This window comes from Gossypium arboreum, chromosome 13 (assembly GCF_025698485.1).
Source record: "Gossypium arboreum isolate Shixiya-1 chromosome 13, ASM2569848v2, whole genome shotgun sequence".
NCBI lineage: Eukaryota > Viridiplantae > Streptophyta > Magnoliopsida > Malvales > Malvaceae > Gossypium > Gossypium arboreum.
In genome coordinates this window covers 117,705,571-117,730,541 of record NC_069082.1, presented here as the reverse complement: position 1 = coordinate 117,730,541, position 24,971 = coordinate 117,705,571, and the positions used below count along the sequence as shown (strand labels likewise).

General features: G+C 31.6%; 1 protein-coding gene and 1 long non-coding RNA gene across 2 annotated transcripts; both read right to left on the bottom strand.

Moving 5' to 3' along the window:
- Positions 1 to 11,955: 11,955 nt before the first annotated feature.
- Positions 11,956 to 16,209, bottom strand: LOC108462694 (probable cellulose synthase A catalytic subunit 5 [UDP-forming]). Its single transcript, XM_053024601.1, has 11 exons — positions 15,966 to 16,209; positions 15,690 to 15,885; positions 15,431 to 15,618; positions 15,177 to 15,307; positions 14,770 to 15,036; positions 14,339 to 14,684; positions 13,976 to 14,239; positions 13,655 to 13,867; positions 13,140 to 13,589; positions 12,714 to 13,064; positions 11,956 to 12,632 (listed from the first exon to the last, which is right to left on the bottom strand). The coding sequence occupies exons 1-11, from the start codon at positions 16,047 to 16,049 to the stop codon at positions 12,045 to 12,047; spliced, it is 3,078 nt and encodes a 1,025-aa protein (XP_052880561.1). The 5' UTR covers positions 16,050 to 16,209; the 3' UTR covers positions 11,956 to 12,044.
- A 2,863-nt stretch (positions 16,210 to 19,072) lies between these two features.
- On the bottom strand, positions 19,073 to 24,532 carry LOC128286465 (uncharacterized). The gene is made up of 4 exons (XR_008277042.1): positions 24,303 to 24,532; positions 24,087 to 24,178; positions 22,318 to 22,395; positions 19,073 to 19,275 (listed from the first exon to the last, which is right to left on the bottom strand). It is a non-coding gene; the product is annotated as an uncharacterized LOC128286465 (long non-coding RNA).
- Between the last annotated feature and the right edge of the window lie 439 nt (positions 24,533 to 24,971).

The window sequence follows — 24,971 nt, the reverse complement described above, 5'->3', positions numbered from 1 at the left end:
CTCTATACTAAACTTAGGGATGTTCGGCCAAAAAAGAGCCTAGGGTAAATTGCACTATTAGTCACTAAACTATGGAAAGCTTTTCTTTTTGCTCACTACTATTCAAAAGTTTTCTTTTAAGTCAATAAACTATTTAAAAGTTTTTATTTAAGTCACTGAGTTATTAAGTTTTTCTTTTTAAGTTCTACTAGTGAGCTCCAAATGACGATTTGATGATTGGTACGGTACATCAGTACCTATTGACAAGTAAAAGAATATATCTTAGATCCAAGTCGTTTTGACAACTAGTGTTGGAGATTGGAAAAAGAAGCTATTTGAACTTTGATTTGCAAATTCTTGACGTTCAAAGCTGTTTCATGAACAAAAATTGAATTGTAAAAGAAAAAGGAAAAGAGAGCTTTTGATTAGTGCAAGCAATGTGAATAGAGAAAGCCATATAGCATTGATTTTCAGCCCGATGACTTAAATGAAAAGTTTTGAATAGTTTAATGACCAAATTATAACTTTTTTAGTTAAGTAACTAAAACAAAAATTTACCAATAATTTAGTGATTAATGATGTAGTTTACCTGAAAACTATGAAGTTAGAACCAACTTTTTATTTTAAGGTATGGGGAAATGTGTATTTTGATACTACTTCAATGTTGAACTTGGTAACTAAAGTTTTTTTTAGTTAAGTACTTGAACTTGGTTTTAAGGTTCAATTTGGTACCTAATGTTTATTTTAGTTCAATTAGATACCTGAACTTTTCCTGATTCAAATTTACAATAAATGACTTATTAAACCAATTTGAATTATGAAGCAAAGTTCATATACTTAATTGAGGCAAAAAAAAGTTTAAGAATCAAATTAAATTTTGAGGCCAAATTTAAGTACTTAATTGGAAAAAAAAATACCAATTTCAACCTCAAAACCAAGTTTATATTAAAAAAATGTATATTTATCCTATCTTTTTTATCACTTTTATTCCTCAAACAGTGAACCTTCTAAAATTAGTAAAATTGTTTTCTTATCAACATGCTGGTTTTGATGGCATTAACATGGTAATTTGTCTAGTAATTTACACGTAATTCATTGTTGATCATAATCTTTTAAAAAAATTATATATTTTAAAATTTATTGAAATTTAGATAATTTTATGAATTTTATGAATTTTTATAGAAAACGATTTAATTACAATAAGCTCTGAATATTAAAGTGATCCAAAAAGAATTAAATCAAAATAAGAAACAGGGTAAAATTAAGAAGTATAAAATATCAATCAGACTTTGCTGTTGTCCTTCTCTTCTTTCTGAGATATCTCCATTGTGGCTGCATTTAAATTAAATAAATAATTTGTGAATATTGAATAAATATATTTATGATTTTATTTGCAAATGTTAAAATATATTTATTAACAATACTAACATTAAAATTTTGGTCATAACCAACAAATAAATAACTTTATTTTTAAATAAATAAATTGTAAATAATTTTTTATTTTAAAATGTAAATATTAACTAGATAATAATGTTTCCAAATAAGTGGCTCAAAAAGAAAAGAAATAAATGAAGAAAAAATTTTAGATTAGTTAATATTTGAGCGGAAGAGAAAGTAAGAGTGAAAATTGAATTTGGATTTTTTAAGTGAATAAATATTTATATTTTAATTTAAAAATTTAAAATAGTTTTTTTCATTGATTTTGTGAAATTTAAATGAAGTTTCTTTCAAATTCAATTTCATCTTCAAACTGATTTTTATTTTGCAAAAGCTCCTTTGGGTGAAAAATTATAAATTTACATTTTTCACGTTTATAATATAAATTCAAATTAAATTTTACAAAAGTTATATAAATTGCCTAAATTGTATATATAATTTATATTTCACATATCATAATATTAACAATGCATATCATAAATTACTTTTATATTTTTATGATAACTTAAGTTAAATATTTATTAATGTTAAAATAAGACTAACAGGACATTATGTTATCTTTTAACTTATACTCTTAATTTTAGTCTTAAGAAGTAATTTTGTTTTCCCATTTATTTAGCTTAATAAATAAATATAAACAAACAAATTGAATGGTAAGTTAAATAATTGAACTAATTCAACATATACTAATATTTATATTTAATGTGAATAATAAAATTATTTAATATTTAAATTAAATTTACAAATATTACAGAAATTGCAAATATTCATCTTGTTGCAATCTATATTAGCTCAAATTCTATTTTAAATTTAATTATTAACATTAGGACTTTGAACTAATAAGTTTGAGCCTCGTTATGTATAAATATTATGTTTGTGTTTTGTCTAATGTTATTTTCAGTTTAAGTCTCGTAATATATAGATAGTATATATTTTGTTTTTTAACTTGTTATATGTTATATTTAATTCTTTTTCTTTTGAAGGCGCACTTATTCTAGGACTAGTTAATCAAACATGTATTATTTATCATTTATGTAATACTTGTAAACTTTTGGAAAAAATATAATCAAATTTGATAAGAATAATAAATGAATTTAAATTTTAAAATAATTACGTGAATTCAGATATAAACATAAAGAGGAAATTCAGATATATTATTTATTATATTTTAAAATTAATTCAACCTCTAATACTTTTATTTATAAATAATCTTAGGATGTTTGAATTATATATAGTTATAGGTTGGAGCTTTGATTTGTATGGGTTGTGTAGTAGGCCCAATTTGCTAGGGCACTAAATAAATAAATAAATAAATAAATAAATAAATAAATAAAGCTACAGTCTAATTACAAGCAGCCCAAAATAAAAAAAAATTTTAATAGCCCAGTGGCTGACAACTTAAACTAAGTTTTCAGTAAAACTGAAAACCCTAGTTGCCGCTTCTTTTGCGCCGCCCAAGGCACCTTGTCCCGAGGCCTGACGCGAGTCTACTGCTTGCACCAAAACGACAAAGGCCTATTTCTCTCATTGTCGTTGACCCCACCGCCCCCTGCAAAAATGGAAAGAATGAAAAGACAAGAAGCAGATGAACAGTTGCAGATGAACAGTAGATATAATAAAAAGAAAATATGTAAATCAGCTATAAAGGTCGAATTCAATTTTTTTTTTTTACAGACGAAATCAAATACAAAAAGAAAAAGAGAAAAAATTGAATACAAAGATACAGATTCAAAAGGTGATCTTTTTTATATTTTTAATCTTTTATTTTTTTATAAAATATATAAAAAAAAGGAGTTTACCAGAGACGCTTCGTCTCCCTCTGTCATTGGAGGCCCTTTCTAGTGTCGGGAACCTAGGATCTATTAAGGTTCGACACAACGGTATTGAGGGATATCGGGAGTTTTTGATTTTTTTTTTGTTTTTTGAAACAGAGGCGTCGAAAAGGGAGTCGAAAAAGAAATTTTGGGTTCTATGGCCATCGTGTACGGCGACGATGTCACCGGCGACCAGTGGCCGCCATGGTGGTCGATGGCCGAAGCCATGGCTTGAGAAAGGAGAGAGGGAGAGAGAGTTTGAGAGAGTTTCTCAAAAAATTTTGAAAAAAAATGAGGGTAAGTGTTTTTTTTTTCTGATTTTTTCTATTTATATAGGGTCTAAACGGCGCTGTTTTGGACTTAAGTTTTAGTTGCCAAAACGACGCCATTTTGCTTAAGACCTAAAACTTGACTCGATTTTAAGCTAGGATCCGCGTGTTTTTCCCTCAAAGGGATATTTACATGGTCGGTCTTTTCGTTTATTTTTGATTTAATCCTATTTCCTTTTTTTTCTTTTTAATTTTACCCTGCAATTTTGATTTTGTTTCATTTCAATCCATCATGAAACAGCTCATTTATAGGACTGGGAATAATTTCTCATTTAGCCCTCGTCCCTTTAAGTGCATTACATTTGGGCCCTAATTCCTTTTTTTCTTTTTTTTTTTAAATTTGGCCATTTAATTTTATTTCATTTCCGATTTAATCCCGTGTTTAGTTAATATCAACTCTTTATAAATTTTATATGTATATATTTTTTATCTATTTATTTATTTGTTCATATATATTTTTTATTTTTTATTTTTGTTTTTTTAAATTCATACTATTATTTATTTCTTTATTTGCACATTTTGCTACTGTTATTATCATTATTATTATTGTTACTAGTATTACTACTTATGTCAATATTATTATTATTATTATTATTATTATTATTATTATTATTATTATGTTTTGATTATTTATATTAGAATTAGAATATTATTTCATTTATTTTTCTATTTTATCTCTTACCCTTTTTATATGTTTAAAAATATATATGATGTTTATATTTTCTTTTTATTATTATTATTATTATTATTATTATTATTATTGTTATTATTTATTTTCTCTATTATTATTTAATTAGTATAGAATTAGAAGTTATAATATGATTATTGCCATTGTTTATTTGGTGTTTTATTATTATTATAGTTATATCATCATCGTTTATTAGTACAATATTTTTATTTTTTGTATATCATTGGTGCTATCATTTTATTTTATTATAACCATGTCATGAATCGTGTTTAAACATACTTATGCATTTTTTTCTATGCCCGAATAAACTAAATATATACCATTTTAAGCGTTACATTAATTTTTGCTCAATGCATAATTTTTTTTTTAAAAATAGGCAATGCTTTGTATTTGAAGATTCGAGAAGTCGTACCCTAACTTACGGGGTGTCAATTTTCTCGCTGAACTCAAATGACCAAATATCCTCTTAAAATCAAAATACATGAGGTTTAATTAAATAATAAAAAAACGAGCTTATTTTTCGAGATTTCAAGGTGTCGTATCCTAACTTACAGGATGTGATCTTTTGTTACCTCAAGATAAGATGACTTTTAACATACTTTTCTTTTCCATACCACTCTAAATAAATTAAATGCATGTCACTTTATGTGCTGCGTTCGTTTTTCATGCGATGTTAAAAATGAAAATTTTTTAAACCAAGGCAAATATTCATTATTTTGGAATTAAAAAATTCGTGTTCCTAACTTAAGGAATATGGATTCCTTTTAAAACTGAGATAGTCGAATATTTACTTTAAAATAAAAAATGATAAGTAATTATCAATCAACATTTGTTCTCGTTCTTAGGGATTTAAGACATTGTGTCCTAACTTACGGGACATAATCATTTCGTCTCGATTAACTTGAAATAAGCCTCTTTTGTGAAAATTAATAAGGGATCATATTTTGAATTCTTTTCAAAATTTCAATTTTCAACACTAAAGACATCAAGTAATTAATTAGGTACCAATTTTGGGCGTAACGAGGGTGCTAATCCTTCCTCGTACGCAACCGAATCTCGAACCCATTTCATGAATTTTGTAGACTAAAACCGTTGTTTTAGCAAATTGATCCATTTATTAAAAATGATCAGTTTACGAGGTGATCCGATCACACCTCATGAAAAAGGATTGGTGGCGACTCCTATTTTCGTTTTTTTTAAATAAAAAGTCGATTCCAAGAAAAAAGGTTTCAACATGTTGGATTAGTTTAACTATACTCATTTATTGTTTTAAAATAATAAAATATAAATAAGTTATACAAATATTAATATATAAATATTATTTTTATTATTTTTAAACAGTAAAACAAGCAATTGGGTAGATTAAATTGGGTTGGGTTTAAGCTTAAAATATTTTGTTGAAAAATATAGAAAGATTGAGATGTGCTTGAGGAAGTGCCCACTTCCTAAAGCACTATAATAGACTAGTCTATTTCCATATTTAGGCGATTGACAACTTATTGAATTGGATTTTGAGATAGGTTGATAACATTTGAAGAAACTTATTATTGGGAGAACCAAATCAGATCGGGTCGAGTTTATATAATTTCTTGGATTGTGGAAGTTGGATCGGATTGAAACGTTGAAAACATAAAAATCAACAATCTATATTTACCTTGATTGTTATTATTATATTGTATTCAACTAGTTTAGATGTTGTTTGATAGGGGTTGTGATAGATCTTTATTATGTAAGTAAGTCTTGAAAACTTTTATATAATTTAGAAACTTGTACAAGTTGAGATGCTAATTATTGAGAGCACTTAATTTCTTCAAATGAGAAACATTATTTGTATGAGTACATTTTTATTGTAAAACCTTTGTGTTGTGGTTTTGCAAGCTAAGTTTAAAGGAGTGAATTTAATTGTAAGAGTTCTAATCTTTAGATGTGCAAAAGTGAGGAAATTGTCATGGAAATGTGATACATTTAGGTTTACTTGTTGTAAGTGTTGATGGTCATGGATATTTCTCACTGAATTAGGCTCTGCATATGTAAGGAAACGAACTGCGTAAACAATCTTTGTCTCCTTTATTTTTGTTCTTTGTTTTGCAATGCTTGAGGAAGTTGGGAGAAGTGTTTGAGTCAAATTCAAACTTTAGTCAATTGATAAGTTAGGATATTTTTTAAAACTCAATTTTATTTTATTTTACTTTTGAGATAAATTTTCTAAAAATCTCTCTCCCACTCCCTCACTTTGCCATTTAATTTTTTCCATTTTTCTCTCATGTTAGTTTTCTGTTCCCTTGCTTTCTTTCTTCCATTTGTTACAATAAAGAAAAAATATAACCTTTTGTCAATTATTTTGTGATTTTCTCTTCAAATATTTTCTTATTTGTTATGTTCTTTTTGATTATTCGTTGAAACTTTTATCCTATGATGTTGCTTGCGTGCCTGTGGAAGTTCGGTGGAGAACAAGAAACAAGCGATTTGCTATTCGAAAACTAAGGATTTTGGATCTACAGCTACTGTTTTGGGTACTGAAATCCTTGCGGGAGTGTTAGCATCGAAACTAACAAGGTGTGTGTAACAGAAAACTCGAAAAACAGTGAAAGGGGCAATGTTGAAAAGTTCAAAGTCGACATCAAACAACCATGTGTCAGGTCGTGTGGCAGACCGTGTGAGCTACTCAACCATATGCGAAACTGTATGGGCCACACAAGTTGAGTTATTTGGGCTGTGTGGGACACATGGGCGTGTGAACCCATTTTTCATAAGATTTAGTTAAGGTCATATTTGAGCTGCAATTTGAGATTAGTCACCTCGTAGATTCTGTAATGCGATATGTATGTGATACGAGTATGAAAATTGATAATCTGCTACTTATTATGTAATTTTTGAAAACATGATTTTATGTTCTCATTGGCTAAGTATATACAAGTACTGATAAGGTATTTTTTGTTCAATTCCCATTGCTTGTGACATTGTGGTTTTTTTATTTATTTAAATGATTTGTAAATATTGAAATATGATATATCTGTTCTGCAATGCATGAAATTGCATGCTTACTGGTTTCTGTTAAAATACGAATGCATGTTCAGTATGCTTACTACTTTGATTTTGTATTTGCATACCATGTCACATTGCATGGGGTAGGGATAATATGGAAAAGAGGAAGTTCAGACAGTTTAATGATCTGTACCATTTGGTGGTTTAACTACATATTTGTTTTGGCAGCTTAACTGCAATTATAGTGGCTTGACCACACCTATATGTTTTGGCAGCTTGACTGCAATTTGATAAGCCATTGTTGCCAGGCAACCCGGGGTGGTGGCTCATCATTGCCGGGCAACCCAAGATGACTTAATTTGTGTGTTTTTGGATGGACGAGTTCTGAGGAACTCTAATTTGGTATGTAGCGGAGTTGGGTAGGAAGTTTTTTGAAAAATTTGCATTTGTTTTCCAAAAATTTTTCATTGACATAATCATGCATGTAAAATTTTGACATTCGAGTATGATAAAACTCTCTGTGATACTTTGATTTGTTTATAGTACTATTTGTGTTCTTTCTTTGAGTTTAGTTACACATTGAACTTTGTAAGCTTATCCAATTTTTCTGACTTTTTAGGTAACCAGTAAGTTTAGGATTGAACTGTGTGTGAGAGTTTGGATTTTTTTCTCTGTTAATTAAATATGGTTGTTTATGTTATTAACTTTTCTGGATTTTTAGACTATAAATTTGTTTTTAGACTTTGTTTTTGGTTTTTGTTTTTAGTTTTTGTTTTATTCGTCGGATTTTGGTATTTTTAACATAAAACTACAAAATCATACGAGTTAACAAATTGAAATTCGATTTTCAACTAAAACTCTAAAAATTTTCCACTGCTAAACTAAGAAATTGACTAAGTGATTTTACTATAAAATAAGTATCTTGGAGTATGAGATTTTCTGAAGAATGCACGAAATGTTTAGGTAAAAATTATTATGTTCTGAGCATTCGTTTCCTAAATCTTTATTTTCCAAAATAAGATGTGTTACGGGAACAAAGAGTTAAATTTTAAATTTATCAATGTCACCATCACACTTAGATTATAATTTTTAGGCCAAGTATGGGGTATTACATCTCAACCTTAGAAGGGAATTGCCATACATTGTAAAACAAAAAGAAAGAATAAAAAAGGAAAAATAGAAAAAAAGAGAGAAAAATAATGTAAAAAAAATTAAATACGAATTACCTGAAATTTGTGAATTTAACCTTGAAATGAACCTAAATTCAAAAATTTGTTCTGGAAAACTTGAATTCAGGGTTAACTAAGAAAATAATAAAATAAAATAAAATTCAATGTAACACCTCGAATTTAGGGCTAGGACTTTTGACTTTTGTGGTTAGGGTCAGTAGGAAGGTTGCGCTATTGTGTTTGGTTCTGTGTTTAAGTGACAGAATTGACCTGCTAGTCTAGTGGTTGAGTGTGTGTTAGTTTGTCTCTGGGTCTCTTGTTTAAGTCCTTGTGTGTGCTTTTTGGGAGAAATATTTTTGTTCTGTTTTAATTTAATATATAATTATTTAATTATTTACTTACTTATTTTGTTGTTTTGGGTTTTTATTTTTGGCTGGACGTTCTTTTGCTCTTCTATTTTGGTTTTATTTTATTTTCCTTTCCTTCCTCTGGGAAGCGGTTTTTGCTGCGCTTATATTAAAGAACTTTGCTCCGCCGTCATCGAATCAGGTGTGGGTTTCGTATCTTCTTTTGTTCTATTTGTGAATATTATTTTGACTTTACGAAAAGTCAACATCAGATGTGTGGGTGTTTGCAAACCTATTAGCTTCGATGTTGTTTCATTGTCTTGTGCTTAGAAATTGTGTGTTTTGGCATATTTTCAAACTATCGTGGGCTAAAGAGTGCTTCGTGGTTGAAAGTACATTTTTGAAGCTATTTTTAGGGTGGTTTCGTGACCACACGAGTGGCCACATAGGCGTGTGTCGATACATACAGCCGTGTGCTTTTGGGAATTAGGGTTTTCGAGCTGTTTTGGGCATCACACGATCGTGTGGTTGATTTGGGGATTTTATCAATTTTTACACGGTCGTGTCCCTCGGGCACATGGGAGTGTGTGTTTGGGGATTAGGGTTTGAGTGATTTGGTGCCACAAGGACCAGCCACAGAGCCGCATGTCTAATTTGAGGATTTAGGGATCCCACACGGACGTGTGCTTTGGATACACGGTCGTGTATGGTGGGCACACGAGCATGTGAGATCCTCACACGGTCGTGTCAGTCTTGTACCCTATTTTAGTACAAATAGACAGAGAGTTACACGGCCTGTTCCCACGGCCAAGTTTGTGGTCCATAGGGGTGTGTGCCTCAGTCACATGACCATGTGCCTCTCTTCACACGGGCGTGTACCCTAGTCACACGGCTGTGTGTCCTCCTCATATGGGCGTTTGACCTTCCACACAGCTTAGGCATTTCCACACGGCTAGAGCATACAGCCGTGTGGTCCTGAGACACTAAATTTTAGCTTGTGTATTTTTTTATCTGAAAATGGTTCTGTGTTTTTCGACCCCTGGCTAAGCCTTAGTAAGGGTATTTAAGTTTCCGTATCTGTGGCCAAGTGTTTTACTTATGTGTTGTTGCGACTGTTTAGTGAAATGCTTGATTCTAAATCTGGATTGTTGAGCGTGTGTGCTTATCTGTCTCTGTCTGATTGTCTGTTGACGTGTCCATTATTTCTGTGAGATTGAATGCATTCATGCATTTGCATAAAGTGTTTTGGGTGGGATTGCGAAGAGAAGGGAGACTGACTATGATCTGATCTGGCAGTTCTACTGCAACTTATTCGTACAGCGATTTATCGTACTGTACTGCATGTACATCTGCTTTACTGGGCATTATTATCTGATTTGGCAGTTTAAACTGCAACGTGCCTATATAGTGGATTACTGCATTGCACTATATAGCTCATATGCTAGCTCTGTTGCGTATTAATATCTGAGTGGCTTAGTCCACGTATCTGATGTGTAGGGTTGGATGGGCCTTTGAGGCCCTACATGGTGTGTTTCGGTTGGATGAGCTTAAACAGCTCTTATAGGGTATGATCGGGGGATGGAGAGGTGTGTTGGCTGGATGGGTGGGTTTTATCACTTGACTGCATTTCATCTACATCTGTCTATGAGTTTTATCTGTAAGATTAGTTGTCTGTAATTTGTATGTCTGTACAACACTTGTGTAGAGTTTTCTGTGTGAACTTAGTGTGCTCTGGTTGTTACGTTTAGTTGGGACGTTAGTTCCAAGTATACTTTCTGACTCTGTGTGTGTTTGAAAATCTGTTGCACTACTGATTTGAATACTGTAATTCTGTCTCTTGTTTTGTTTCAAACTCACACTGAGCTCGTGTAGTTCACCTCCTCTTAGTGTTTCTCCTTTCAGGTACTTTTCTGAATTCTAACGCTGGGCTCGGTATGCGGAGGTCTCGGACAGTCTTCGAGAAAAATAAATTATCAGTTTGTATTTTCAGTTCTATTTTGTTATTCGGTTTTTGAACTGTAAAGTTTTATAAAAATGTGGTACAAGCTCAGTTTCAAATTTTTATTCGTTCATTTAATTTTAGATTTATAATAAACTTAAGTGTAACTTTACTAACTGAATTTAAACGATTAAATGTTTCGGTTTGACGTGATAACTTGTTTTTGTAAAATTTACCTATGATCACAACGGTGCTCAATGTTACATCCGGGACTCGGTCTAAACTTCTAGGTCGGGTTTAGGTGTTACATTCAAGTTATAGAAAACACAATGAATTGACCCGAACATGAAATATATGAACTACACATTTTATCTTGGGTATGCAACACACACCACGAAACAATTTTTCCTTCACAACTAGATGAATTATCTAAAAATCTTGATTTTTAATTATAATTATCAGATTAGGTCAATTTTTATAAAATTTATCGGATTAAGTTGATTTTGGAGAGAGAAAGGGAAAACATATTCATTTGGATGCGTTTTTAGTGAATATGACAAGAAAATGCTTCCAATTAGATGTACTTTTATTCTTGAGTTCCAAATTTGATTCCTTTTCTACTTACATTTGTATTTTTTATTTCAGGTTGCTTCAAGCTTTTTATATTTTTATTAATATTTTTTTAATATATTAGCTCTTTTGTTATATGGTTAGATAGTTGTAATTACCTCTTTGAATCTTGAATTCGATTTTTTTACCAGTCACGTTTGTATTTTTTATTCCATATTCCATGTTAATTCAAGCTTAAAAAATACAAACATGAGTAATAAAAGATGCAAATTCAAGATTCAAAGATGTAATTGCAACTGTTAACTCATCTAACCAAAGAATTAATATATTAAAATAATTAATTAAAATTTAAAAACTTGATCTAACATGAAATAAAAAATAGAAATGTGAGTAGAAGAAGAATTGAACCTTAAACTCAAAAGGATAAAAACACAAACATTTAACTATTTGACTAAAACTGAAAAAAAAATTCAACTAAAAGTATTTTCCTTTCATTACATTGAAAACAAACCCAACTCTCTCTAAAATCGATTTAATCTCATAAATTTCGCAAAATCAACCTAATCCAATAATTATGATTACAAATCAGAGTTTTGGTAATTGACCCCAGAATCGGTCTGTTCTCCAACTGAGATTCCATTGATCATATTTTATGGGTTATTTTTTAATACATTCATTATTCACGATCACATATTGAAAATCAATTCATATATAAAATATTAAAATTGTGTTAAATTACAAAATAATGAAAAGGAGCTGTCTCCTATTAATTAAACTAGCAATACTATCATTTACAGTCCAACCCACATTCCACAAGAGACGGACCATCTGATTCGGGAAAGAACGAATCCAACCGAACCCACACAAATATAAAAATCGAAGCTAACAAAACCGACCAAACAACAACAATGGTAGGCGCCCTGCTTTGTCGCCCTGTCAAACCCTTTAGCAAGGGATAAAGATGAACAATGACCCAGAAAGCAAAGAAAAACTTCCCAAAAAATGGTCCCCATGAATCATACCCATTGTTGATTGCCTTTGCGATACCAGCAATAACTCCTACGATGTTTATTATAAGCAACGTTGTAGGTGGGATGAGCAATGTCGTCCATTTTAAGTCCCACAGTTGGGAGAAATCTCCATTGTCGCCTTCTACCTTTGAAGTTACACTGGAGTTAGTGTTAATACCAGTCATAATCTTCAAAAGCCCTTGGAATACGGCAAACAGTTGAGCTGAAACGGCTCCGATCACCCAAAGTTTTTCATTTCTCCACCATTCGTTAATGCTGATTCCATTCCATTTCATTTCCAGGATGTTTGTTGCGAAAATACATATGAAAAGCGACAAGAGCCACAAGCTTCCAGCACTGCTGAGCTGCAAAATGTATAAACAAATTGAACATCATGAAGTTTACATCACAACAGTTATGTAGTACAACCACATTTATAATTATACCTCTGGAATGATGAATTTGCCTGTGAACAAGCAGACAGCAGGAAGTGTACAATATGCAAGAAGAGGAATAGAGGTCCATGGATATACGACTACATTTATGTACGCAATACGTTCCAACAACTTGAGACCACCTCCATAGCCATACCAAATAGGGCAATGCCTACTTAAGAATATTTCAATCGATCCAAGCGCCCATCGCTGAACCTCTTGCAGATGATCCTCAAGGTTGACTGAACCAAATCCCTTAAATGCAAGCCTAGCAGGAAAACAATGTACAGATCGCCACCCATGGCTATGCATTTTAAATCCTGTTAATATATTCTCTGTAACCGACCCATATATCCATCCAACCTGTATCACAAGAAATGATTGCATCAATTGTACTATCCTTAATGCATGATGTTTAGAGAGAAACATTGTTGCTACCTCTTTTCCCCACTCGGTTTTATCTTCATAGCCACAACCGATGACATGGATGGCTTTTCTAAGCCGAGATGCAAGGCTAGCTCCATTGAATGTTTCACCATTTTCTACCAAGGTTGATGCGATAAAAACAGGGGACTGACCAAACATCTTTTCGAGTGCCCCTTCTTCGACGGCCTCCATAGTAGCAGACATGAGTGGTAAAGCTTCTTCATCACCTTGTTTAGTATGTCTTGTTTGAATCACGGTCTTTGGTACCTTATTAAGCTGCTGCTTCTTCTTCCTTCTTAAGCACAAAAATCCACAACACCATTTATGCCAACAGTTGCATGTTCTTGTAGGTGGCTTCTTTGGTTTCGGAGCATCATAGCCATAAAGTGCTACTCTTCTCAATACACATCCAGTACCAGTATATATAGGACCTTGAATGCCATCCAAACCTTTCATATTAACCTAAAATCGAGGGTTCAGTAACTTCAACAAAGCAAAAATTTGATAAATCAACCAAATATACTTACATAAAATAATATGGGGTTTCTATTGGCATATTGATCATGGTTATCAATGTCATCGAACCGCTGGGAGAATTGAACAAAACATACTCTTTTTCCTGACAATGGATCCATCATGAAACACATTGCCTCTTTAAGAGCCTTGCTATTGTTGATGTAGTGATTGTAATCCAAATTTAAGAGATACGGTGCATTTGTGAGCACTGCAGAGACTCTTACCTATAGTTTATAAACGACTGGAAATTTTATTAGATTGAAATGTTTCATCTTGTTGACTGCTGGAGAATATATGAGATTTTGTATGTTTAGACAGCTTTAGAAGTTTACCAAAGCATTCAAAGCTTCAGCCTTTTTATGGTGATTAAAACTAGGTCCTTTTTCTCTAGAAACATATACCAAGCGTGGCAATTCATTGCCATCTGCGTCATGTCTTCCCCCTTGTCCAAGAAAAACCTGAATCATTCCGGGATGATGATGAGTATTGTTCCCAGGCCAAGGAGTTCCATCCTGCATGATCCACCCATCTTTTGGAGCCTTTTGAGCCTTGGCAACCAATGTATTGATTCGAATTTTGAACTCTTCATACTCTCTCTGCAATCACAATTGGCATTGGATTTCACCAAGTGATTACTGATCAGCCATAAATAATAATAGAATAAAAATGGAATGAGCTTGGGAAGTCCAAGTTACCTTCATTGCTCTTCTTTCCATCACAAACGATGGTAAAATCTTGTCTTTGAAATAATCTACCTTTCGAGAAAAATACCACTCGGGTGCCCTCGGTTCAACGTTAAACTTGTTGCAAAATGGTACCCATTTTCTTGCAAATTCAGATGTTTCGAACAATGCTTCAAATGTTAGCAGGGAAGCACCATCGTCAGAAACATAACATGAGAGCTTATCAGCCGGGTAATCCACAGCAAGTATGGAAAGAACTGTATTTGCAGTCACCAAAGGTGATTCTTTTAATGGATCAACTGTGGTTACAAATAGGTCAATATGAGCAAGTTGTGAAGGTTGCCCCTCCTCCTCATATCTAAAAAAGAAAAGGGAACTCAATTTATCAAAAAAATTAATGAATTTACACCTTATCTGCACACTTTAAAGAGTAATGCATATACCTCAGGGATAATCTATCAAGATAAGTTTCCCTGTTGATTGGATGCCATTTTGGGAACTGTTCAAGAATCCATTGAAGTGCAAAGCATGTTTCACAGATGACAGATACGAGCCATAAAGCGTAGGCATCCTCAACTGGGTGCTTCACTCGATAGTGGAAGAAAACTCCAACAACTACAAGTCGAATTATGATGATCATCCGGTATGGGTTGATTTGGCTCGATCGGATTCCAAACTTTCTTGACAATGGTTGCCTAGCTTCATCCCTTCTGATATTCACAATCAATAAACTATTCGTAGTTTACTTGCAATCAAACATGAAGTAAAGCATTCTTTGTTTAATAAGCTTTGTTCTAACGTGATGAGCTATGATAGTATCTCTGTAGTAGAGTTCTACTAAACAACTTACGAAGGTAAATCAAGGTCATCAGGAAAGACATCATTGCAACCATTATACGAATTCTTCAGCTGTAATTTTCCTGTTTCTTGTTTCCATGTCTCCTTCCAAGCAACACTTCCATAGCCATAAGCTGTTAAATCCTTTAGGATTTGCAGTGTGGGGAAAGCCAGAAGTTGAAGGAAACAAAAGAAAAAAACCAAAATAAGAACAAAGGTGGCTCAAAAGTACTGAATACAGATTTCAAGCAAGAGATTGAAATACACAGTAGTTATATTATGATTTCGATTACAGGTTGGTAATAATACCTTGTGACCATTACTGAGAAGGGAAAGTTGCGGCCCCCTATGAACAACAAAATGGTGCTGCTCATTGCTGGATCCCTCGAAACTGAACTCATTGTCTAAGTCATCAATTTCATCTTCTTCTTCATCTCCTTCCACTCTACGACAGCCTGAACAATTATGAATCCATTATCACTAAAATAGTGGAGAATAAACAAATGAAAAGGTCTTGAGAAATGACCTTTGAGACGTTTGAATCTGGTTTTACACCGAGGGCACGTCTGGTTCCCTTCCTTGCGCTCGTAGTCATAGCAAACACGACAAATAGGGAAGGCACACTCATTGCAGGCCACGAACAACTCTCCCTCAGTTGCTAGTCCAACTTCATCTCCGCATATGTTGCATGTTTGGCCGATTAAATGTTCCCCCGTCTTTGGCTGCAAATTTAACACCATTTGTTCTTTATTTTCCGTGTAATTCATATTTCAAAGCATATACACGCACACAAACAACTTACTGAAGAGTCGTCCCCATGGCGACGAATAACTAGAAGCTCGTTGGAGTTGTGAGTGCCAACAACTAAACCACAACTCACTTGCATTAGTGTTTATGCTCTTCGTTGCTTTGCTTGATTTGCTTTCACTTTGGCTGCCACTGCCACTAAAAATTTCCCATAAAAAATATGAAACCTATCATCATAATCGCTTCTTCTGCTCCATTTATCATTTACCATCTAATAACAAAACTACTAAAATGATAAAGTGGACTGTTGGAGTAATTTAAAATCAAAGGTTAAGGTACATGAAGCACTAAACCTCTAATTTTAAATTAGTTTTGAGTTTAAGATTTAAGAGTTTATTTATGGATAATGCTTAAAATGATAATTTTTTTATATAAGCTTAAAATGGTACATTAATTGTATGAAATAGAAATATTATCTCTTTCTAGTAGTTTAATACAATAATTTCATCTTGAATTTTAGGATTTTCATTTAAATTTAATTTTTTAAAGATGAAAATATTGATGTGACATTAAAATATTAAAAAAGAATATAGATGACATAGCGTCACTAGTTCATACAATCCTTTTTGTACGTCAAATATTCATAATTTTTTATTAAAAAACACAAAGCAATGTTGTAACTCAATTTATAATTTTATCTACTTCTACTATAGCATAAAATAATAATCTATAAATCAAATAATAAAAGTTGATTTGGATACAATAAAAATATAATTTAAATTGTGTTTAATTTTTTTTTAATTCAGGACGATTTTAACAAAGCTAAATCTTGAAAATTAATGAATAGACGGTTATTACAAAGATAATTTTAACATTTTCTTTGTTGGAAAAGGTTTGGCTACTGATGTAAAACAAAGAAATACAAATAACAAATTTGAGGGGATGTTGAAAATATTAAATATTTTAATTAGCATTGTTTTTATTTGTATTTAGGGTTGATGTCACAACATCGAAAAATAAACACTTAGCTTCATAAATTTTCGTTTTGATCACTTAATTAAAAAGTTATAATTTTATTATTAATTTTTTAAATTAGTTTTTGAGTCACTCAATTATTAAGTGACCTTTTTTTGGTTGGTGTAATAATAATTTTAGTCTTTAATTTTTATACTTTATGTTTGTTTGACCTTAATTATATATAAAATGAATAAACTACCTGTTGGTCTTTTAACTTTTTGGACTCCTTTATTTTGGTCATTCAAACAAAAATATTTACAATTTGGTCATTGTTGTTAGATAATTGTTTTACATTAGTCAACAAAATGTTAAATCTCTAATGAAGGTTGATTGTGCACACCAAATCATCATTTTTAACCTTTTTTTTACCCATTATTGTTTATAATCTTCCCCTCCACGTCACCCCTACTTCCTCTAATTTTCTTTTTCCACCAAAAAGTAAATCTCAACAGGCTCGTTCTTGACATTTTTGGGGCCTTAGGTGAAATAATAAATTGGGTCCCTTCTAAAAAAAAATTATAAAATGTAATATAATAAAAGCTGAAAAGTTTTTGAGTTCCTAGGAGATAAAGCATTTATGGTAAAAAATCGAAAGCCTTAGGCTTTTAATCTTATTTTAGTGTGAATTTTTTTTCCACATTAAAAGCTAAAAAAGTTTTTTTTTGGACTCTTTTCAGTTTTGGGCATTAGACAGTTGCACTCTCAAACAACCCCTAGCGTCGGGCCTGAACCTCAAGCAAAGAAGAATTGACGAATTAAGAGAATTGTGCGAGACTAACAAGGGTTGCTGCTACAGAGAAGAGGGATGCTGAGTCGGCTAGGATAACGGATGAGAATGTGAACAACAAGAAATGATTGTTTTAGGGGAGCTTTCCAACTTGTCTAGCATTGTTGGGTTGGTAAGTAAGGTTCAACGGAAGAAACAACAACAACCCAAGTAAGATTGATTCTTTTGGAAGAGGCGAAACATAAAGCTGAAGGTGATAAAAGAGGGGATTTTGATGCTATGTTCGATAACTCACAAATATGTGGGTATTATGCTTTAGATATTTATGAGTATCTTCATCAAATGGAGCTATTCCCCTTTGTTTCCCATTTAAAATCTATTTAATTTGGTAATTTCAAAATTAAAATGCTTAAAAAGTTAAGTGACTAATTAAATAGTTTATCATATAAAAATATAAAGGCTTAAACAGTAATAAAATTTAGTAAAAAAAATCAATGAAGCCTATAAAAAAATATACCCTATTACAGGGGCATAGCTAGGGGGATTGGATCCTCCCACCCCCTAAAATGAAAATGTTTTCATTTATACTCTTTAATTTTTTTATAATTTTAAATTAGTAAAGGTAAAAGTGCACTTTGCCTTCCTAAAAATGATAAAAATTTGATTTAATCCTTTAAAAATTATAAAGATATAATATCTTAAAATGATGAAATTGCATTTTTACTATTGTAAAAATTACAATTTTATTTTGACCCCCCTAAAAAACTTTTCTGGCTTTGCCCCTAAGCTGTTGAGTCCTTAATGACCAAAAAAAGATTCAATTAGGTCCTTTTGTTAATGGAAACCGTTAGTTGACTAATTTGATCATTAAAGAAGTTCATATGCCTGACAATAAGTACCAGAAGAGAACACGTGGCATGCCATGTGAAAGGATGGATGTGAAATGACATGTCAGCAAAACTTTTTTTAATATTTTTAAAAAATTATAAAAACTAAATTATTTTTTATAATAATATTTAAAAAATAATAATAAAAAATAATTTAAAAACAATAATTTTTATTTTTTAACTTCTTCGTCACGCCCATGTTCTTCTCCACTCCATCCCAACTGATGGTAGCTCATGAATGGCTAAACTCTTCTTTTTTTATCTCTCTCCTTTGACCTTTTATTCCCTCTTAATATTTCCATGGCGAATCATTGTTTTCTTCTTCAAGTACTTGAAAAAGTAGCTTTGAGATTCAAATAGTTTTTTTTTTGTTTGGTTTCTATGTATCATTGTGTTGATACATTGGATCAATGAATGCGAAGATGGAGGAGATTCTGCTCCAGAAGAAGAAAATAAGAAGTCGGTCCCCTTGGTGTAACACCCTAAACCTGGCCTAGATGTCCAGACTAAGTTGGAGAGTTATATCACCCGTACTAAAATTCATACTATTATAGCACAGTCAAATTGAACCATTCGCCACGTAATATTCGTCACAACCATAATTTAATACATATAACATTCATAAATTCCATAATATCAAAAAAAACATAGATCCCTAATAATAATGCTTAAAAGGAAGGATAGAAGTTTGACCGAGCTTCCGCGACACTGACCCGATCAAGACTGGGTAATACCTTAAATCCAATCAATAAATGGGTGAGTTGTGAACTCAGTGCAAAAAAGGAATGTAATTCAACAATGGTTACTTATAAAGAATTTCCAGTTCAGATATTCAATTGACATAGAAGCATGTTCAATTCAAATTCAGAGCAGAGTGGTACATATATGTACATATATACACTTCCAGTTCAGGTATGGTTTAGATCCGATTTAGATGCAATATTCCTATTTCCGTCTGCTGCACACCATCTTCAGCCATCCCAACACACCACTATGGACATTTAATGCCCATCTATCTCTGTACACCTTTAGAGTATTCAATGACACTTTCACAGAAATGCAACTTAGTTGTTAGTTTAATATGCGACAAGCGCCAGAATCAGAGTAATACTCATTGTGGCTTAGCCACGATTTCAGTACAAACTCCCTCCCTTCTCATAGCCTCCCACCACATGCTAATGCAGATTACAGTTACCTATATCATATGTTCAATCATTCTAATACATTATACAATTAACTAATATAGTTCCAAAACAAAGTAGATACCATAGTACACATATAATATTGTTACTTACGAATCAGTCCTAATGTATCAGACAGTTCTCATATAATCAATTTCGATTACTCTTCCATTGAGGAAACCAATATCAAGGTTAAGTAACATTTCCGGCCTTAAAAGACAATTTTCGGCCCAATTATTAGTCACACGGTCGGGTTACACGCCCATGTGCTCTGGCCTTGTGGTTTTTAAGAATAAACAGTAAGTTACACGGTATGGATACACACCCGTGTCCTTGCCTGTGTGATTCACACTATCTGGGTACACGCCCGTGTCCCTGCCTGTGTGGCTTTTATACCCCAACAGTGAGTTACACGACCTAGGCACACGCCCGTGTCCATGGCTGTGTGGTCTCAATCGACAAACAGTGAGTTACACGGCCCAAACACACCCCTGTGTCCGTTGCCCATGTGAACCCTGCACCAATATGGCCACACGGCCTAGACACATGCTTGTGTGTCTACCCGTGTAGCCCTAATTTGACAAACAGTGAGTTACATGACCATTCACATGGTCTACCACATGCCTGTGTGGCTCACACGGCCTAGTCACATGTCCGTGTGCCTGGCCATGTGGCATCGACAGCCACCATTTTCAGTGACCGAAACTTGCAAAACTAAGGTTTTCGATACGCACCTAGAAAGATTTCAAAGTGACAACAACCCTAAAGATCCTTGAGGCCTAAAACAAGCATTCAGTAACACAATTTAGCCAATTAATCAACAAAACTTCCCGATTACTTGCTTAATACCTACGTCAAAAATTTCAACATGAAACCTTTAGATATTCCAAACTTAATGAAACTTCAGCAACAATCACAGAGATTGTCTTGTTGCTATTCCTTGTTGTTAATAGCCCTACCTGCTAAGTAAATACGCACTCGTTTAGAAAAGATTCTTGAAACTCACAAAAATCCTCCGTTCCAAATAATTTACAAAGCAAAAGAAAATTCGCAGAGATGCTCTCATTGGCGGTTACTTACCGACAGCCTTCTGACCAGTGACTAACAACAGAACTTCCATTAATCCCGTATCCCCTTACCACTTCCGGTTAACAAAAAAAATATAAAAACAAAAAGAAGAAGAACAAAAAAAAAAAGGGAAAGAAGACGAAGAAACTATCGTTAAAATTAATTCCTTAACTTTCAAGTAGATTTTTGACATATAACAAAAATATTTTCCTAACGCATACAATGGTATTCGAACTTAGAACTTGACAGAATACAGACAAATGCTTAACTAGTGAACCAGCAGGCTCATTCTTGTCACAATTTCACATTGAATCAAACTTAAGTGAGTAACGCGTGCTTATGGGTTGATTTCAAAACTAACAAAACTTTTAATGATACGGGTCGAACTCTAAACCTTAAACTCAATTGCAGAACACGGAACCACAGATACAAAAATTTAATTACTATAGAATCTCACAATTAAATTCTTTAAATTTTGGGGCGCTACACTTGGGATGTTTATAGAATTTCATTATATAGGGTGTTATAATAAATGTCAATAATGACAACAGAATGATCGTAACGCAATAAGAAAAGAAAAATAAAAATACACAAATTTTACGTGGAAACCCTTTCGGGAAAAAAAATCACAAGCAGAGGAGAAGAAATTCACCAATATTGAAAAACGAATGATATAAGAGGAGTTTCGACTTTATCTATGTAAGGGTTGAAAAATCCACATATCCCCTTATATTGCCACTGTATTTATTTCTTCAACAAGTGACGGGATTCGGGTCACACAAACTCTAATATAGGGTCAGACTTTGGGTCAGATTTTGGGTTATATAATTATAATAAAAATAATCTGACCCTATATAATAAAATACTACAAACATCCCAGGGGGATCGACTTATTCTCTACTTCTAGACCAGAATCTCCTCATTCTCCACATTCGTTGGTCCAACATATCAACACATAGAAACATATTTTCATATTTGAACAAAATCTATAACACCCAACCTGATTATTAGATAAAGTATAGAAGTGCTACATTGGTTTTTAGAAACTCTAATAATAATATTTTAATAAAAAATCATTATATTTTGTACGTATTAGTTTTTTTGTTCTAATATATTGATTATTGGTAATCGAAATAAGCCAAAGTAAAAATTTTCAACCATTTTTACATTTAGAACAATATACTAAAGTGAAAGAAGGGCATTGCGAAAAATACGGAACGTAACTGTGTGGATTTCAGTAACCATGTTTAAATTTAAAATTTAAGGGATAATTTTCCAAATTAATTCCTAAAGTTTACCTAGTTTAACCCTTGTTCACATATCAAATTTTAAGCCAATTTAATTCAAATATAAATTGTAATTAAGCATTCTAAATCTAATTTTCTTATATCACTTAATTAACATTTAAACTATTTCATATGAATTAAGCAAACATCGAGTTTCACATTTAAGTCTCATCACATTCAACCTTGATATAGACACCTAGGTACATGCCATTTACTGAAACAACAAAAATTAATACTTTACCCCTTTCTCGGATCCACTGATGTGATGAGATTATGTGCTTTCAATCTTCAAAGATCTATTTTCTCCTCTACTTTTAACCTACGCATAGAAACACGTTAAGCTATTGCTAACTTAGTAAGTACATCTAATATTTAGATCATAATTTATATTATAAATTATAACTTATTTATTATTACTACATTGAATCATTTAAATGACCTTTGTATTCATTTTACATAATTTACCAAACGATTCACTTATTCTTACAATTAAGTCCACTTTTATTATTATTTACTCATTAAACACCAACTAAACAAATTGATTTAATTATCATCTATATAATACTAGAATCACATGATTTATTTTAAAATTCTTATTTATTCCATTTAGCTAAAATTTTAATAATTTACTTTACTTATTTCAACCATATATTTTCTTATTTTCTCAATTTCAAATCTTTTGACACATATAATCTATATAATTCAATAATCACTAAAATAATTTTGTACCTTTTACAGATGCCCAATATACTAAGTAGAATGCTTAGGATATACGAAACTGATACAGAGGTGTACTAAAGTGCACTAATAGAACAGTAAGCACAGAAGAGCAAATCACTAAGCACCAAAGTGCAAAACAGTAGGCACTGAAGTACAGAATGATAAGCATCGAAGTGCGAAACGGTAAACGCCAAAGCGCAAGATGATAAGCACACTAAAATTTTCCTTAATGGCATGCCGTCTATATCCCAATAGTTCTAATCTCGTCTACTTGGGCAAATTATATCATGCACACATATCACTTTTACACTTTTGCATAATGCTTTTACATTTTCTACCATTTAATCTTTATAACAATACTTCGTACAATTATATCTTCCTTTTTCATTAACACATGTAACTTGTCTCAATATTTAATAATCTTCCATAATTTCGCTATTAATTCTTATTATACATTTCACCTATCACTTTTACTTATTTTACAATTTAGACCTTATCATAACATTTCATGTAACAATATCTTTTCTTTCAATTTCGTGTATAACATATTTCAGTTCTCTATTTAATTTCCATATTCCACTATAATTTCTTATCACATTCACATGTCATTTTCATTTTTTTAATTTTTCCTTGAGGCATCAAATTCACAAATAAAATTTACAATTATTTTTAATACATATAACATGTTTCACCAATTAATATAATTTCGTAATTCATCATTTATTCATATCATATCTACCTTATACTACTTTTACATATTTAACAAATTTTAGTTCATGTAATGATAGTTTATTTAAGATTATTTTCCACTAACAATAATACATGTATCATATATCATATTTATTAATCTTTTATAATTTACTATTAATTCTTATTATATATATATTTCATATATCACTTTTACATACTTTACAATGCAATCCCTTTCTTTCTCATATTTTATCATATAATCCCACAACATTACCATATCAATCTACTCATCAATTATATATATCATCTCATACACTCATTTTATTATTTAAAAAATTATAGTTCTATTAACTTTTGTACCTCTTATGAATTAGTCCTTTGTACACTTCTAATATTTTCTTTACTTTTCTTTTATTTTCTCTATTACATTTTACTCAGTCAATTCATCATACCAATATACACAATCATTATCACATTTTATTCTTAAATTATATAATATCTAAATTTCTAATTAAACACTTTCTCTAGATTTATCCTCAACAAAGTTTACTTAATAATTCATCACATATTTAAAATAAACAAAACTTTAGTTGTACTTACAACTCAAAATATGGAATCAAGCTTTCTTCCTCTTCCTCCTCCTTTAGCTCCTCCTTCGCTTTAATTCTCTACTTGTTTCTCACTTCCCTTCACTTTTTATTCATTTTTCCATATCAAAATACACAATATTTACACATTAAAATCATATTAACATATCAGATTTCATGTTTTTCAAAAAAACCAACATGTATTTCAAGAGAAGTTTAACTTTCTTACCTTAATCACTTGTATTCAACACTAATTGTTATTTTCTCTCTCTTCTGAGACAAGTATGGATGCATTTCTTTTAATAGTTGGGTACTCTACTAATTTTACTCACCAATTTGGAAGAAATCAGCTTAATTGATTTGTATTTGGTGAGAGAGATTAAATTGAAAGAAAAATAAAAGTTGAAATGGTGGGAAAATGGTGGCTGACGTGAAGTACCACAACTAATGGCTTTTATAGCCCCCTTTTATTTTTGTCCTTTTTTTTCTCCATTTTTCTAGACTTCTCCGTCAATTTATCTATACAAAAATATCTTTCTATGTTATTTACCATATTGCCCTTTTCATTTAATCACAATTAAGCCATTACTTTTTCATAATTATCTTTTCAATTCCTTTGCCATTTTACCATTTTACTTTTTCTATAATAACACCCATGTGTCCTATTTCCTTTGGTATACTTTCACCTCTAGTTCCTCATTATTTTTCATCAATTTAATTTAATCTTTCAATACCCATTTTCTCACATTGTCCGAATACTTTCCATTAATTTAATCGGTTCCCAAAAATTAATATTAATATTTATACTTTTCCAAATATCTTATGCACCTATCTTTTATGTCTCATAACTCTTTAAGTTTCCAATTTCTGACTTATCTCAAAATTTTGACTAATTTAT